The 17,007-nt window shown below is 35.2% G+C and overlaps 1 protein-coding gene across 3 annotated transcripts in view; it reads left to right on the top strand.

Moving 5' to 3' along the window:
* Positions 1–17,007, top strand: part of LOC148941430 (carboxypeptidase D-like) — a 107,526-nt gene that overhangs the window by 61,577 nt on the left and 28,942 nt on the right. For all 3 annotated transcript variants that reach the window (XM_089104424.1, XM_089104422.1, XM_089104425.1), the window contains 2 exons: positions 6,397–6,515; positions 14,900–15,079. In XM_089104424.1, coding sequence (XP_088960550.1) covers positions 6,397–6,515; positions 14,900–15,079 — 299 coding nt within the window. The remainder of the gene's footprint in view (positions 1–6,396; positions 6,516–14,899; positions 15,080–17,007) is intronic.

The raw sequence follows: 17,007 nt of genomic DNA, 5'->3' as shown, positions 1-17,007 counted from the left end.
TTTGGTTAATTAAGGAAAATTAAATTGGATTATTATAGAATAGTTTAGAAACAAATTTAAGTTTTAATCATCAAAAGTTTTGCGCTTGAGAACATTTGTCTTATTTTTGAAAAATACGGAAAATACGGAAAAAAAAATTATATACACTTACAAATTCTGACTGCGCTTGTACATCTGAAGTCCCTGGTAAAGCATGAAGAGGAGTGTCCCCCCCATCTTGATCGGATGAGATTGAAGCATTATATGAAAACATTCATTCTCTCTTGAATTTTCTGCCAGGTTGCATAGGGGTTTTCGGAGAGCTGGCACTTGTCTTGATTACTCCTGTATTGGCATTGTCGAGGGTTTCATTAAAGTTTGCTCGTTTTTGCTGTGATTATTGATCAAGAGCGTTCTAAAATAAAAATAATTTTCAGTTTTCAAACTATTTAGCTTACGGGAGAGTACTACCCTTCAAAATCAAACCCCCCAAAAGTTGAAAAAATGACACAAGCAGTTAACCTGGACTAAAAATTTTTAGCGAAAACCTTTTTAAAAGAGCTAACAACACGGTGAAAAAAAAAGCGTAAGAAAGGAAGGAAATTCTTCCCTAACTTAATGGTGAGACAAAAAATAGATTTCATTTTATTTGATATAAACTGACTGATCCTGTTTTAAATAATTTGATAAATTATTTTTAAAAGAGCTAACAAAACGGTGAAAAAAAAGCTTAAGGAAGGAAATTCTTGCTTAACATAATGTCGAGACAAAAAATATATATATTTTTATTATATCGAAACTAATTGATCCTGTTTTTAAATATTTATCGAAATGCTTTTTAAAAGAGCTACCAACACAGTGAAAAAAAGCGTAAGGAAGGAAATTCTTCCTTAACTTAATGGCGAGACAAAAAATAGATTTCTTTTTATTATAGCGAAACTGATCCTGTTTTAAATATTTAGCGAAATGCTTTTTAAAATAGCTAACAACACGGTGAAAAAAAAGCGTAATGAATGAAATTATTCCCTAAATTAATGATGAAACAAAAATAGATTTTTTTTTATTATAGAGAAACTAATAGTCCCTGTTTTGAATATTTAGTGAAATGCTTTTTAAAAGAAATGACATCACGGTGAAAAAAAAGCGTAAGAAAGGAAAGAAATTCTTCCATAAATTGATGGCGAGACAAAAAATGAACTTCTTTTTATTATAGCGAAACTGACTGATCCTGTTTTAAATATTTAGCGAACTGCTTTTTAAAAGATCTAACAACACGGTGAAAAAAAAAGCGTAAGAAAGTAAGGAAAGTCTTCCCTAACTTAATGGCGAGACAAAAAATAGATTTCTTTTTATTGTAGCGAAACTGCTTCATCCTGTTTTAAATATTTTGCTAAATTATTTTTAAAAGAGCTGCCAACACGGTGAAAAAAAGGTTAAGGAAGGAAATTATTCCTTAACTTAATTTCGAAATAAAAAATAGATATCTTTTTATTATAGCGAAACTGACTGATCCTGTTTTAAATATTTAGCGAAATGTTTTTTAAAAGAGCTAACACCACGGTGAAAAAAAGCGTAAGGAAGGAAATTCTTCCTTAACTTAATGGCGAGACAAAAATAGATTTCTTTTTATTATAGCGAAATTGATTGATCCTGTTTTAAATATTTAGCGAAATTCTTTATAAAATAGCTAACAACACAGTGAAAAAAAAGAGTAAGGAAGGAAATTCTTCCTTAACTTAATTACGAGACAAAAAATAGATTTCTTTTTGTTATAGTAAAACTGACTGATCCTGTTTTAAATATTTAGCGAAATGCTTTTTAAAAGAGCTAACAACACAGTGAAAAAAAATGCGTAAGGAAGGAAATTCTTCCTTAACTTAATGGCGAGACAAAAAATAGATTTCTTTTTATTATAGCGAAACTGATTGATCCTGTTTTAAATATTTAGCGAAATGCTTTTTAAAAGAGCTAACAACACAGTAAAAAAAAAAGCGTAAGGAAGGAAATTCTTCCTTAACTTAATGACGAGACAATTTCTTTTTATTTTAATAATGAGAAAATTTTACTCACCAGAAGTCGCTTAGAATATTCCATATCTATGTAAATGATTGCAAAAAATATTGCTAATAGTAGATTGAATGAACTATTCAAACTGTAGGAAATTCTAATCTGAAACCTGAATACATACAAAAAAAAATTGATATATATTGGCAGCTAAACAAGACACACCGGTTTTCTATAGCACAGGAAGGAACGTAAAGGCCCCAAATCCATAGGTACATGCTCTGGAAAGGTGCCATGGAACGTAAAGGCCCAGAAACTTATAGTTGACCCAGAAACTTGTCTGCTTGGCCCAAAAACATACCTGGTTGACCAAGAAAGCCGTCTGGTAGGTTTTGTATAATTCCATATAAAATTGACATCAATAGCATTAATTAGTCTGGTAATCAACCATGGAAAGGTGCCAAGGAACGTAAAGGCCCCAAATAATACAGGAAGGAACATAAAGTCCCTAAAGTATAACCTTGATTACTACTAAAGTGCTCTATTTTTTTCTTTAAAAAATAAAACAGGAGGTTAAATATCAATAGCATCAGATTTATATCCTGACTGACTCTCCCTGTGTCCTGAAATTTTAATTGATATATCTTCGTAGTCTATTATTTTAAAGCAGATCAGCATAAAGAAATTAATCATTTCGGGATAAAAATCAATATAACTACATTTTTTTCGAAGTTTATCGTCCCTTTTAAGCTCTCCTTGGTCCCTCCCCCAAGTAAATATTTTAAATATTGTTGACCAGCTCCCCCATCTAATATTCCGTCAAAGTTTCAACCGGGTTCCTTAAGTCTTTAATGTCCATTTTCCAGATATTATATGTATGGTATTTCGATAACCTGGATCCATATAGTGCCCTTCGATTTATCTCTACCGTTTCCATGCATCCCCAGTTCACCGTCTACTTGACTCTCTCCCACAGCAATTCCTAAAATTTTCAATTCAATACACTAAGCTTTTCTTAAGATACTGAATATACAACATGTTGAAAACCTGGCAGCCCGCATTGCACCAATCCCGCATTGCACCAATCCCGCGGGCCATGAAACGTAGATCAGCCTCACCGGTAGAGACTGTCAAGTCCAATGCCGTATTCTTTGCCTTTTTATAAAGGAATTGAGAGGGGTATCGTTCACCCCCCAATCTCTTCCAGCTCTTACAAACGGCAGTAGAACTTTCTATTTTTTACTTTCGAACTTTCTATTATTCCAGGCTATGAAGTGGCCTGGGGGACAAAGTAATATATAGAAGCAATCCACAACGCTCTTTACTTAGGCAACACTACTGCGTCGCCTGTGATTAATCTTGAGCTTTGTTGTTAAATAAATCGATAAATTTACTAGGAAAATATGGAATAGACATCAATTTTATTAACGAAGGACAATTGACGTTAGGACGAATGACCAGTTAATGCAACTAGATGGGGCCAACATTATTGCGTTCTCATTAAAACCTAAATGGTAACCCATTTTAACGTCTGATTGGTAACCTAGTTCGACTTCACGTTGCCAGTATTGCCTAAGAATAAGGAAATGAAGACTTAGTTTAATTCTCTTCTTATAGATAAACTTGGCATCAAGGCCGTATCCAGGGAAGGGGGGGGGGGGGTTTACCCGGTTTGAACCCCTTCCCCCCCCCGAAATTTTTGACCGAGTCGAAAATAAGTCGAAAATTAGTAAAATCTAGGTAAAAATCAGTAAAATTAGTCGAAAACTGAGTCAAAAATTAGTAACCTTCCCCCCTACCCCCGAAAAAAAATCCTGGATCCGCCCTTGCTTGGCATGTCTGAATATGCTTAAGCAGCTTAACCTGGGGATTACGAACAATTTTATTTGTTCTCTGGCTTTAATTAAATAAAAAAAACAAGTTTTTTAAACTGAAAGTAAGGAGCGACATTAAAACTTAAAACGAACACAAATTATTCCGTATTCCGTAATTATTCCATATATTATAAGAATTATAAGAAATTTAAATAATTATAAGAAATTATTCAGTAATTATTCCGACAGTGTGATTTTCATTAAAATTCTTTCACTTGTAGGGGATGTTTCCCCCTATATAAAAAATCCGGTGAATTTTCTTAGGCTCGTAGCCTATGATAAGTAATACTAAAATTAAAAGAATTTAAATATTCATAATCAACATATTAAACCCGCTTTTTGATACATTTATTGACATGAAAATTCCGTTTTTAAATGTTTTGATTACTATTCATCCGTATTACTTGTTTTTTTTTTTTTTTTTATTACGTATATGTTATTACGCATATGATGGGTTTCTCCCCTTAGTCAGTACCACGCTCTTTACGTTAAAAGTTAAAATTTAGTTTAAATCACAAACCCCTGAATCACAAAGGCCGTCTAATTAGAATAGATAGCTCTTTTGAAAGCACTAAAAAAAACTGTAGTGTAAAGAGCGAGGTATGGACTTGGGGGCGAACCCCCTCATATACGTAATAATTTCTGTTCATTTTAACTTATAATGTTGCTTCTTACTTTCAGTTGAAAAAACTTGTTTTTTTAATTGAATTTCTGATCGTTTTTTAAATAATGCTGGGAAATCCGACGCCCCCTTCATTGAAATGTCCCTTACCTCAAGGAAACATCCTCCACGGGAAGATTATCCCGAGTAACCCAGTCCTCTAGCCCCCCCCCCCCACCAGAAAAAATCCTTCCTGAAAATGTCTGTATGCTTCCCAATAACCAATACAATATGTAAACAATGGGCGAAGTTCATAACTTGCAGCCCTTCTCCTGGGAACTGTGGGGGATTAAGTCATCCTAAAAGACATATTAATAAGATTTTCGACCATGATGAAAAAAATGGCTATCTCAAAATTTTAACTGGGTGACTTCGGGAAAAAAATGAGCGTTGGTCGGGGCCAAGTTGTCCTCCAATTTTTTGGTCACTACAAAAAGGCATTAGAATTCCAATTTTCGATCGAATGATCCCTCTTGTGATCTTCCAGGACTACTGGATCTCTACGATCACCCCTGGAGAAAAAAAAAAACAGAACAAATTAACACGCATCAATGATCTTTCTTCTGACAAAAAATACAAAATTCCACATTTTTGCAGATAGGAGCTTGAAAGTTCTACTGTAGGGTTCTCTGATACGCTAAATCCGATGGTGTGATTTTCATTAAAATTCTATGACTTTTATATTTTTATAAAAATCTGATTCTTCTGATGTATCTATTGGTATCAAAATTCCGTTTTTTAGAGTTTCGGTTACTATTGAGCCGGGTTGCTCCTTACTTACAGCTCATTACCACGAACTATTTGATACTTTCAAAACAGTCTCTAGCCCTGCTTTCTGCTCGCTTGATCATACCATATATTCCGTCAAATTCTCATTTAGTTTTTGTCCCAGCCTTGAGTTGTACATTTTTCTATGCACACCAGCTTATCGTGCAAAGGAAAAAGGGACGAGGCTGAACTTTTAAGATTGTGTGTAGTAAAACACAACTTCTGTGAAAAGAACTCAAATCTTGAAACATTACACAAAGCTGGTCTGAAACTGAGCTGAAAACTTGATCCAAAAGCTATTCAGCACTATCCAGTACGCAAACGACCCATTAAACAACAAATTCTTAATTAATGTGTAAAGTCAGTGTGTGTTCTGCTAAGAAACTTAGGCAAATAATTTTTGTGACCTTGCTAAGCATGTGACCTTGCTAAGACTTGCTAAGCGCTGACAAAACGAAAAAAAAATGCAGAGAAGAGAAAACGCAGATAATTACAGCCTGTAAAAATAGAAGAGAACTATGCGAATATTTTGATCAAGACCTTCGCTCGACCGTCCTCAGTGCAGAATAAAAATAAAGATAAAAGTCCGAAGGACAGTAATGGACAGTAAAGTCCGAAGGACAATATACAAGAACTAAACCTTAAAACAAACACTAGAACTAAAAGAAGAAGATTCTTTCTAGGTAACGGTGACAGGGCTACTCACCGTTACCTGGAAAGGCTCTCACCGTTACCTTTGGACTTTTAGTTTTTATTATTTATCGAGCGGAGGTCTCGATCAAAATATTTGCATAGTTCTCTTTTATTTTTCTGTGGCTATGACTACCCTCGTTTTCTCTTCTTTATATATTTTTTTTTCGTTTCGTGAAGAGACTTGGGAAAATAAAACAGGCATATTTGCCCTCCGTTCTCATTCACCTCGAATCGAGCTGTACGCAACTTCCTGGCTTGATTTTTCTTGGTTATACTGAGTGGACCAGAAGCAAAGCTGGACAAAAATAAATATTTTCTTTCGGCGTGTGTTATACTCCAATAAGCCCAAGTGTTTTTCAAGCGTGTAATAAGTAACCATTAATTAGTATATTAATAAGTTGGTTTTATTCTCTATAGGGAGTATGCAAGACTACAACTATGCAAAGCATGGCATCTTGGAGATAACGGCCTACATCTCATGCTGCAAGTATATTGAACCACGAGATATAGAAAAGGTGTGGCTGGACAATAGAAATGTAAGAAATTATGGAAGCAATTAATAAAATCAAAAGACTATTCGAGGAGCCACCATTATAATTTCCACTAAGCCTTTCTTTAGCGAGTTTTCTTTTAAGTGTTACCAATTTTTTCGATGAATTGTCCATCCCAATAACCGCAAAAGGAAAAAAAAAAAACTTTTGAATATGCCATAAAGACAGCAAGTACATATAGAGAGCCAATACTGATTTTTTATTTTTTCACTAGAGAACTTTTTGATTCTATTTTATCTTTTTTTCGGCACCAAAAGGCTTGAGAGCTCGATTCCAGTATTGCCTCCAAACTAGATTAGTATCAATCGCTGGAATGATTTAGTATCAGTAAAGAAGAATTTGGGATCCATAACATATCCATAACAAATCAAAGCTGCATTACTTCAAAAACGTTCAGAAACTAAATAAAAAAACAAGTTTTTTTTACTGAAATTAAGGAGCGACATTAAAACTTAAAAAAGGGGCTTTCCTTGCATTACTGCATTACTTCAAAAACGTTCAGAAATTAAATAAAAAAAACAAGTTTTTTTTAACTGAAAGTAAGGTGCGACATTAAAACTTAAAACGAACAGAAATTATTCCGTATATGAAAGGGGCTGTCCCCTCCTCAACGCCTGGCTCTTTGCGCCAAAGTTTTTTATTGTTTTAAAAAATGGTGTTGTGAGAAAGAGTCAAACTTTAGCATAAAGAGCGAGGCGTTTAGGAGGAGACAACCCCTTTCATGTACGGAATAAGTTCTGTTCCTTTTAAGTTTTAATGTCGCTCCTTACTTTCAGTTAAAAAAAAACTTTTTTTTATTTTATTTCTGAACGTTTTTGAATTAATACAGCTTTGATTTTGGCTCACCGTACATGAATAGTTAAAAAGAAATTTGTATATTAATTTTCTTTTTTTTGACTAAATGGCTTTCTCGAAATTTTGTTCTCACGTAAATTACGAATTAACTTACGTAACAAATTTCTATATTCGTATGTTTTTATTATGTATATTAGGGAGTTCGCCCCCTAGTCAATTCCTCGCTCATTACGCTAAAGTACGAATTTTGTTCAAATCACAAACCCCTGAATCACAAAGGCCGGTTAATTAGAAATAGAATAGATAGCTCTTTTGAAAGTACTAAAAAAAACTTTTGCGTAAAGAGCGAGGTATTGACTAGGGGGCGAACCCCCTAATATACGTAATAATTTCTGTTCGTTTTTAGTTTTAATGTTGCTCCTTACTTTCAGTGGACAAAACTTGTTTTTTTTTATTTAATTTTTGATCGTTTTTTAATAATACTGGGAAATCCGGCATCCCCTTCATAGAAAAGTCCCTTCCCCCAAGGAAACACCCTCTATGGACAGATCCTCCTACGGCCTCCCCTCCTCCGACCCCCCCCCCACCCAGAAAAAATCCCTCCTGAAAATGTCTGTATACTTCCAAATAACCGATGCTATATGTAAACAATGGGAAAAGTTCATAACTTGCAACTCTTCCCCCGGGAACTGTAGGGGACCAAGTCATCCTCAAAGTATATTTATTAGATTTTCGACTATGCTGAACAAAATGGCTATCTCAAAACTTTTATTGGGTGACTTTGGGAAAAAATTGAGCTTGGGAGGGGGCCAAGTTGCTTTCCAATTTTTTGGGTCACTTAAAAAGGGCACTAGAGCTTTTAATTTCCGTTTGAATGAGCCCTCTCACGATATTCTAGGACTACCTGATCGATACGATGACCCCTGGGAAAAAAATAACAAAAAAAAAACAACAAGTAAACACGCATCCGTGACCTTTCTTCTGGCAATTAAATAAAAAAAAAACAAGCTTTTTTAACTGAAAGTAAGGAGCGACATTAAAACTTAAAACGAACAGAAAATATTCCGTATATGAAAAGGACTGTCCCCTCCTCAATTCCTCGCTCTTCACGCTAAAGTTTGTTATTGTTTAAAAAAATAAAGTTGTGTGACAGATTCAAACTCTAGCGTAAAGAGCGAGGTATTGAGGAGGAGACAGCCCCTTTCATATACGGAATAATTTCTGTTCGTTTTACGTTTTAACGTCACTCCTTACTTTCAGTTAAAAAACTTGTTTTTTGTATTTAATTTCTGAACGTTTTTGAATTAATGTAGCTTTGATTTTGGCTCACCGTCAAGGCCGTTTCAGGGGGGGTTACACGGTTTGAACCCCCCCCCCCCGAAATTTTTGACCGAGTCGAAAATTAGTCAAAAATTAGTAAAACCTCAGAAAAAATTAGTAAAATTAGTCGAAAACCGAGTCAAAAATAAGTACCCCCCCCCCCGAAAAAAAATCCTGGATCCGCTCTTGCTCACCGTACATGAATAATTAAAACGAAATTTGCATGTTAATTTTACTTTTTTGGCTAAATTACTTTCTCGAAATTTTATTCTGACGTAATATACAAATTAAATTACGTAACGAACTTCTATATTCGTATGCTTTATTACGTATACTAGGGAGTTTGCCCCCTAGTCGGTACCTTGCTCTTTATGCTAAAGTTCGAATTTTGTTCGAATCACAAACCACTGAATCACAAAGGCCAGTTAATTAGAATAGATAGCTCTTTTGAAAGTACTAAAAAATACTTTACTGAAAAGAGCGAGGTATTGACTACGGGGCGAACCCTCTCATATACTCAATAATCTCTGTTCGTTTTAAGTTTTGATGTTGCTCCTTACTTTCAGTTGAAAAAACTTGTCTTTATTATTTAATTTCTGATCGTTTTTCAAATAATGCTGGGAAATCCGTCTCCCCTTTCATAGAAATGTCCCTTCCCCCAAGGAAACATCCTCCATGGAAGGATCTTCCTCCGTAACCACCTCCTCAGACCCCCCCATCAGAAAAAAAATCCCTCCTGAAACGTCTTTATCCTTCCCATTAACCAATACTATATGTAAACAATGGGTAAAGTTCATAGCTTGCAGCCCTTCCCCCGGGAACTGTGGGGGATTAAGTCATCCTCAAAGTTATATTTATTAGATTTTCAACTATGTTGAACAAAATGGCTATCTCAAAATTTAGATTGGGTGGCTTCGGCAATAGAACGAGCGTGGGAGGGGGCCAAGTTGCCCTCCAATTTTTTTGGTCACTTAAAAAGGGCACTAGAACTTTCAATTTCAGTTCAAATGAGACCTTTTAAGATATTCTAGGAATACTGGATCGATACGATCACCCCTTAGTAAAAAAAAAAAAAAAAAGAACCAACAAATGAACACGCATCCGTAATATTTCTTCTGACAAAAAATACAAAATTCCACATTTTTGCAGATAGGATCTTGAAACTTCCGCAATAGGGTTTTCTGATACGCTGAATCCGATGGTGTGATTCTCATAATAATTCTATGACTTTTTGGGGGTTCTTCCCCCTTTTTTCGAAAATAAGGCAAATTTTCTCACGCGCTTAACTTTTGACGGGCCAAACTAAACTTAATGAAACTTATATATTTGAAATCAACATAAAAATATGATTCTATTGATGTATCTATGGGTATCAAAATTCCGGTTTTTAGAGTTTTGGTGACTATTGAGCCGAGTCGCTCTTTACTTACAGTTCGTTACCACGAACTGTTTGAAAAATACAAAAGTCCATATTTTTGCAGAAAGGAGCTTGAAACTACTACAGTAGAGTTCTCTGATACGCTGAGTCTGATGGTGTGATTTTCGTTGAAATTCTATGACTTTTAGGGGTTGTTTCCCCCTTTTTTCGAAAATAAGGCAAATTTTCTCGGGCGCGTAACTTTTGATGGGTAAGACTAAACTTGATGAAACTTATATATTTGGAATCAGCAATAAAATCTGATTCTTTTGATATATCTGTTGGTGTCAAAATTCCGTTTTTAAGAGTTTCGGTTACTATTGAGCCGGGTCGCCCCTTACTTACAATTTGTTACCATAAACTGTTTGATAAGATCGCTTGGATATACATGCGGGAAATATTTAAGAGAGGTTAAGAAGTAAACTATCGATTCATATCAAAGTAAATTAAGCTTGAATTCTGTATAATACTAGTGATAATTTTAACTTGAAAGAAAAAAAAACTATTTCAGTTTAAAAAAAAATCGCTAATAGACTCGAAACAGCATTCTTAGTGTTTTAGCGAATTTTTCTTTTTCTTCGATACACTGTAGGCAACAGACTACCCCAAGAAACTCGTACGAGAAGATATAATTTTCTAGAATACGGGTCAAAAGAGATTTGAAAAAAAGTGATCTTTCTAGATAATAAAAAGCTTAAAAAATATTTCGTAATGCTGGTTTTAGCCCTTTGTCCTAAAATTTTTAATGAGTAGCTTTAAGCTACTATTTTTTTTTTTTTTTTTACTTTGAAGCTTGCCTTACACGAAAGTTGGATTTCGAGTAAAAACTTTGCAAATTAATTTGACGCAATGGCAGATTAATTCGTTAGTGTTAAGTGAACACTGTGAAGAATTCTTTTAAACATCAATTTTTCTTCAACTGGCATCAACACTCAGAAATAAATTAAAAGCCAAACTCATTTACAGGTTAATAAAATATACCACGGGTTTTAAGATATTCCAAGTCTTCACCCTTTTGAATCATTTGGGTGCTCTAGCTAGATATTCTACCCCTGTATAGAATAGTAAAATTTGCCACATTAGGCTCATATTTGTCATTTTGGTTAACTGACTGTTAAACCTTCCTAAAATTCCCCATGAAATCCTTTGTCACACCCTCAGAGGTGTATGCACCCCAAGTTGGGAGCTATTCCAGTACAGCTATTCCATTAAGACGAGGCATTCTTTACCCAGGAATTTCGATCAGTTGGAATGATAGCCTAAAATTTTGCGCACTGTTGTCGAAAATTGCTTCTTTTTTCTCATCTTTCTTCATTTATTTTTGCCTTAAACCATATCGACAATACTTTTAATCGTCGAATTAGTCATGTGGCTGTACAATGGGTTTGATTTCGGCTTAGTAACACGAAACCCAGAGTTCAAATTCAGCTGCAACAAAATGCCCCCCAAACAAACTGCAATCCTACTCTAACTATTGACGTATGGAAATCAAACAGATGTCTTTTTTTCCCCAGTTTGGGCCCCTATGAATAAAACTTGCTTCCTATTTAACTTAGGAAACTTGCTTCCTATTTAACTTGAAGTTCGATGCAAAATTTGGTACAGCAAGATTTTTTGAGGAAAAAACATTAGAAAATGTGGAACATTTTTTTTCTCTTGTTCAAATATCAGAAGAAAAAAAATACACATGCAAAGGGCACAACATGTCTTCTTGAAATCTTGTGAAATCAAAAAAAAAAAAAAAAAAGGACCGTTGGTAGTACATATAAATAAATGGAATTTCCAATGCTTTATGGCCTTCCTACTTCATGGGTCTTGAATTTGGTGCAATTTACATTGTTCTTTTTAAAAAAAATTATATAATTTTTCATATAATTTTTCAATATAAGATTTCAAAAATATAAGTTTCATTAAGTTTATTCTTACCCATTAAAGGCTACGAGCCTGAGAAAATTTGCCTGATTTTCAAAAAAGGGGGAAACACCCCTTAAAAGTGATAAATTCTTAATGAAAATGATAGGCCTACCATCAGATTTAGCGTATCAGAGAACCTTACTGTAGATGCTTCAAGTTCCTATCTACAAAATAAAAAAAAGGTTTTTTTAACTGAAAGTAAGGAGTGACATTAACACTTAAAACGATCAGAAATTATTCCGTATATGAAAGGGGATGTCCCCTCCTCAACGCCTCGCTCTTTGCGCTAAAGTTTTTCATTGTTTAAAAAAATAAAGTTGTGGGAAAGTCAAACTTTAGCGTAAAGAGCGAGGCGTTGAGGAGGGGACAGCCCCTTTCATATACGGAATAATTTCTGTTCGTTTTAAGTTTTAATGTTGCTCCTTACTTTCAGTTAAAAAAAAGTTGTTTTTTTTAGTAATTTTTGAACATTTTTGAATAAATGCAGGTTTTGATCTTGGCTCACCGTACATGAATAATTAAAACAAAATTTGCATATTAATTTAATTTTATTTGATTAAATGGCTTTCTCGGAAGTTGTTTAATTTTATTTACAAACGTTTTTATTTGTAATAAATATACGTAATATACTATTTAACTTAAGCAACGACTTTCTATATTCATATGTTTTTAATACGTATATTAGGGGGTTCTCTCCCAAGTTCAAACCTCGCTCTTTAAGCTAAAGTTCGAGTATCGTTCCAATTCTTTAAAAATGACCGCTTAATCATAAAGGCCGTTACTTAGAATAAATAGCTCTTATGAAAGTACTAAAAAATCTTTTGCTTAAAGAGCGAGGTATTGACGAGGGGGTAAATCCAATCATATATGTAATATTTTCTGTTTGTTTAAAGTTTTGATGTTGCTGCTGTTGCAGTTGGAAAGCTTGTTTTTTATACTTAATTTCTAATCTTTTTTTTTAATAATGCTGGGAAGTCCGGCGTCCCCTTCATAGCAGTGTCCCTTCCCCCATGAAAACTTCCTTCATGGAAAGATCCTCCCACATAACCCCCGCCCCCCGCCCCCCACTACCAGGAAAAATATTCCCTGAAAACGTCTGTATACTTCCCAATAACCAATACGATATGTTAACATTGGGTAAAGTTCATAACTTTGAGACCTCCCCCCGGGTACTTCGGGGGATTAAGTGATCCTAAAACACATACTTATAATATTTTCGAACATGCTGAACAAAGTGGCTATCTCAAAATTTTGATCGGGTGACTTTGGGAAAACAATGAGCGCGGGAGGGGGCCTAGTTGCCCTCCATTTTTTGGTCACGTAAAAAGGGCACTAGAACTTTTAATTTCAAGTCCGATGAGCCCACCTACGATATTCTAGGACCACTGGGTCGATACGATCACCCCTGGGGGAAAAAAATAAATAAACACGCACCTGTGATCTTTCTTCTGGCAAAAAATGCAAAATTCCACATTTTTGTAGATAGGAGCTTGAAACCTCTACAGTAGGTTCTCTGATACGCGGAATATGATGGTATGATTTTCATTAACGTTCTATAACTTTTAGGGGGTCTTTCCCTCTTTTTTCGAAAATCAGCCAAATCAGCCAAATCAGGCGCGTAACTTTTGATGGGTAGGACTAAACCTGATAAAACTTATGTATTTGAAATCAGCATTAAAATCTGATTCTTATGATGTATCTATTTGTATCAAAATACCGTTTTCTAGAGTTTCGGTTACCATTGAGCCGGGTCGCTCCTTACTTACAGTTCGCTACCACGAACTGTTTGAAAACTTAAAATTTTGTATTTGTTTGCCAGAAAAAAAAATCAAGGATGCGTGTTTAATTGTTTGTATGTTTTTTTTTTCAGGGGTGATCGTATCGGCCCAGTGGTACTAGAATATCAGAAGAGTGATCATTCGAATGAAATTAAAAGCTCTAGTGCCCTTTTTAAGTGACCAAAAAGAAAGGAATACAACTAGGCCCCCTTCCTTGCCCCTTTTATTCTCAAAATCGTCTAATCAAAACTTTGAGATAGACATTTTGTTCAGCATAGTTGAAAGGCCAAAAACTATGCCGTTGGAGATATCATGACCCCCCACAGCCCCTGGGATAAGGTCTTTAAGATATAAAATTTGCCCATTGTTTACGTATAGTATTTTTTATTGGGAAGTATGTATACATGTTTCGGGGGAGGGGACAAATTTTATGCTGGGGGAAGGTTTCTCCATGGGGAGAATATTTCATGGGGAGGGAAGTTTTCAGGGGAAATTTGCCAAAATTCCTATACGAAATTCTTATTATGTCTTGCTTTCTCATTGCCAACTCAATTTTACGTGTAGAGATGTTAAGGGAAATCGTCCGGGGTAAGTTTTCACCAGGATTGAATTGTCTAAAGATTATATCCATGGGCAGGAGGGATTGTTTCCGTGGAGGTGAAGCCAGATTTCCTGGCGTTATTCAGAAAAACGATCAGAAATTAAATTTAAAAAGCAAATTTTTTCAACTAAAAGCAAGGAGCACCATTAAAACTTAAAAGGAACAGAAACTATTACGTATTTGAGGGGGTTTGCTGTTCCTCAACGCCTCGCTCTTTACGCTAAAGTTTGAATTTTGTCAAACTACTAAAAAACTAACTACTACAAACTACTAAAAGTACTAAAAAACTTTAGCGTAAAGAGCGAGGTGTTGAAGAGGAGCAACTCGCCTCATATACTTAATAATACAAAATAGGAGACATGGCATCTTTTATTAAGTTTGAGTTGGAATAAAATTTAGTTACATGTAGTCTAATCAGCACTATCATCTAAGGTGATCTAAAATACAGAAAAAAAATAAATAACAAAGAATAGGAGTTTAAGCTTCTCTAGTGATATTCATATTAGAGGCAAGCCATCATATTGAAGAACAAATTGTTTTTTAGGCTCTTCAGCTGATCTTAGCAGAAGTAAATCGTGGCGTAAGAGGATTTGTTAAAGATACAGATGGCATGCCTGTTCCCAATGCTATAGCTTACATCATTGGACGAGAAAAGGCCACTTTTTCCACTACAGCACTTGGCGAATTTTGGAGGCTTTTGCTTCCTGGGTACTATACAATCGAGGTAACTGTTCATTTCCTAATTTGAGTAAATATAGAGACGATTTGATTACTTACGTCGGCATAAGAGGAATAAAGTACTCGATGCCTTTTTATGCTATTTCCAAATATAATAATCGTTCCACTCACAAATTAAATTTATATCCCTTACACGAACCCTAAGGTAACACCTAATTCATGTCACTTCTTGACAAGAGCAGGACAACAAAAGTAGTACCGTTGTATTCCTCATTTTATACCCTTTTTCATTATAATAGTCATTACCCTGACAATGCGCCCCCTCCCTGATGCATAAGATAAGACAGTGATACATAAGAAAAGTGGGTTCAGCTTGTCCCTACATAAGCAATAGAATCGTCTCCATATTTACCCTAATTAGATTTGTTTATTCCTCATTGCTAATTTTTATTGAAGATTTCCGATTTTTTTTATTACACTTTTATGGCACGTAAGCACTCCTTATGCTAACATTATTACTGCTTATAATAGCATGGCATTACTACTACTACTAATAAATCGCCGCAGCACCAAGCCGCCTGAGGTCAACACAGCTACGTGCGCTCCTCCTCCACCCCAATCTATTCAAAGCCTCCCTTTTTACACCCCCCATGAAGTTCCCATTTCCTTTAAATTTTTCTATATGACGTCCCCCCAACCCAGACGTGGACGACCTGCTTTCCGTTTAGCCTAGACGGTTGGCCAAAAAGAACAATCTTCAGCAATCTGTCATCTTTCATCCACACAATGTGGCCTAGCCATCTCAAACTCTCTTTCACTATAGCCCTATAGAGTAGTAACGAATCACATTTTTCGTACATGACATTGTTTGATATACGGTCAGTCAGCAGTGTACCCAGAGAAATCCTTAAACCATTTTTCTGGAAAACATCTAGCAAATCTTCATCTGTTTTTTGAAGCGCCTATGCTTCAGAACCATGTTTGACTACTGTCATCACTGTAGCTTCTAATATTCTAATCTTGGTTTGCAGACTCATCTTCCTATTCTTCCAAACTTTTTCTTAACTGTGAAAAAACACCCTGAAGCCTTGGCTATTCTACTTTTAACATCTTCACTGCTCCCACCATCTCTACCAACAATACTACCAAGGTAAGTGAAGCTGCCCACTTGATCAATCTTTTCATTAACCAATGTCACCTTTTCATCTTCACTTATTCCTAGCCTTAATGACAGTCTTCTTAACATTAATTTTCAAACCTATTCTAGCACCCTGAACTCGCAAAACCTCTAAAAGTTCATTCATTTTGCTCACACTTTCCTCTAGGATGCTTAAATCATCAGCATAATTTAAGTCCAGGAGACTTTTTCCTCCCCATTTGTTTTCGTGGTCTCCCATTGCCTTTCCTGTGCTCCTCAAGACAATATCCATCAAAATAACCCATATAAATGGGGGTAGAACACAACCCTGCTTTACCCCTGATCTAATACAAAACAAGCTGCTAACCTCATTTCCTACCTTATCTGCAGCAGTCTTATTCTCGTACATAGCACTAATCACTTTAATGTATTTGTCTGGTAACCATACAAGGATAAAACCTTTGCTAAAGCTCTTCTATCAGCAGTATCGAACGCTTGCTCATAATCTATAAAACTGAGGACCAAAGGTGTTTGACAACTCAGGCACTTCTCAATTATTAACCTAAGAGTGAAAATTTGGTCGACGCATCCTCTACCTTTTCTAAAACCGCACTGTTCTTCTCTTAAAACTTTGTCTACGGCACCTCTCGGTCTAAAAAGTTTCATATTACTAAGTAATTTGCTACCTACAAAGACCAGATTAATGCTTCGATAATTACCACACTCACTTTCATCACCTTTCCTATAAAGCTGCTTAATTAAGGTTTTCCTAAAATCATTAGGTACTTCCCCTTTTTCAAAAATTATATTCATAATCTTCAGTAACTTATTTCTAA

Source organism: Artemia sp. Qi Xiang Cuo, chromosome 18 (genome assembly GCF_049724085.1).
Source record: "Artemia sp. Qi Xiang Cuo chromosome 18, ASM4972408v1, whole genome shotgun sequence".
Lineage (NCBI taxonomy): Eukaryota > Metazoa > Arthropoda > Branchiopoda > Anostraca > Artemiidae > Artemia > Artemia sp. Qi Xiang Cuo.
The sequence above is the reverse complement of the archived record's forward strand: the minus strand, read 5'-3'. Positions and strand labels throughout refer to the sequence as shown.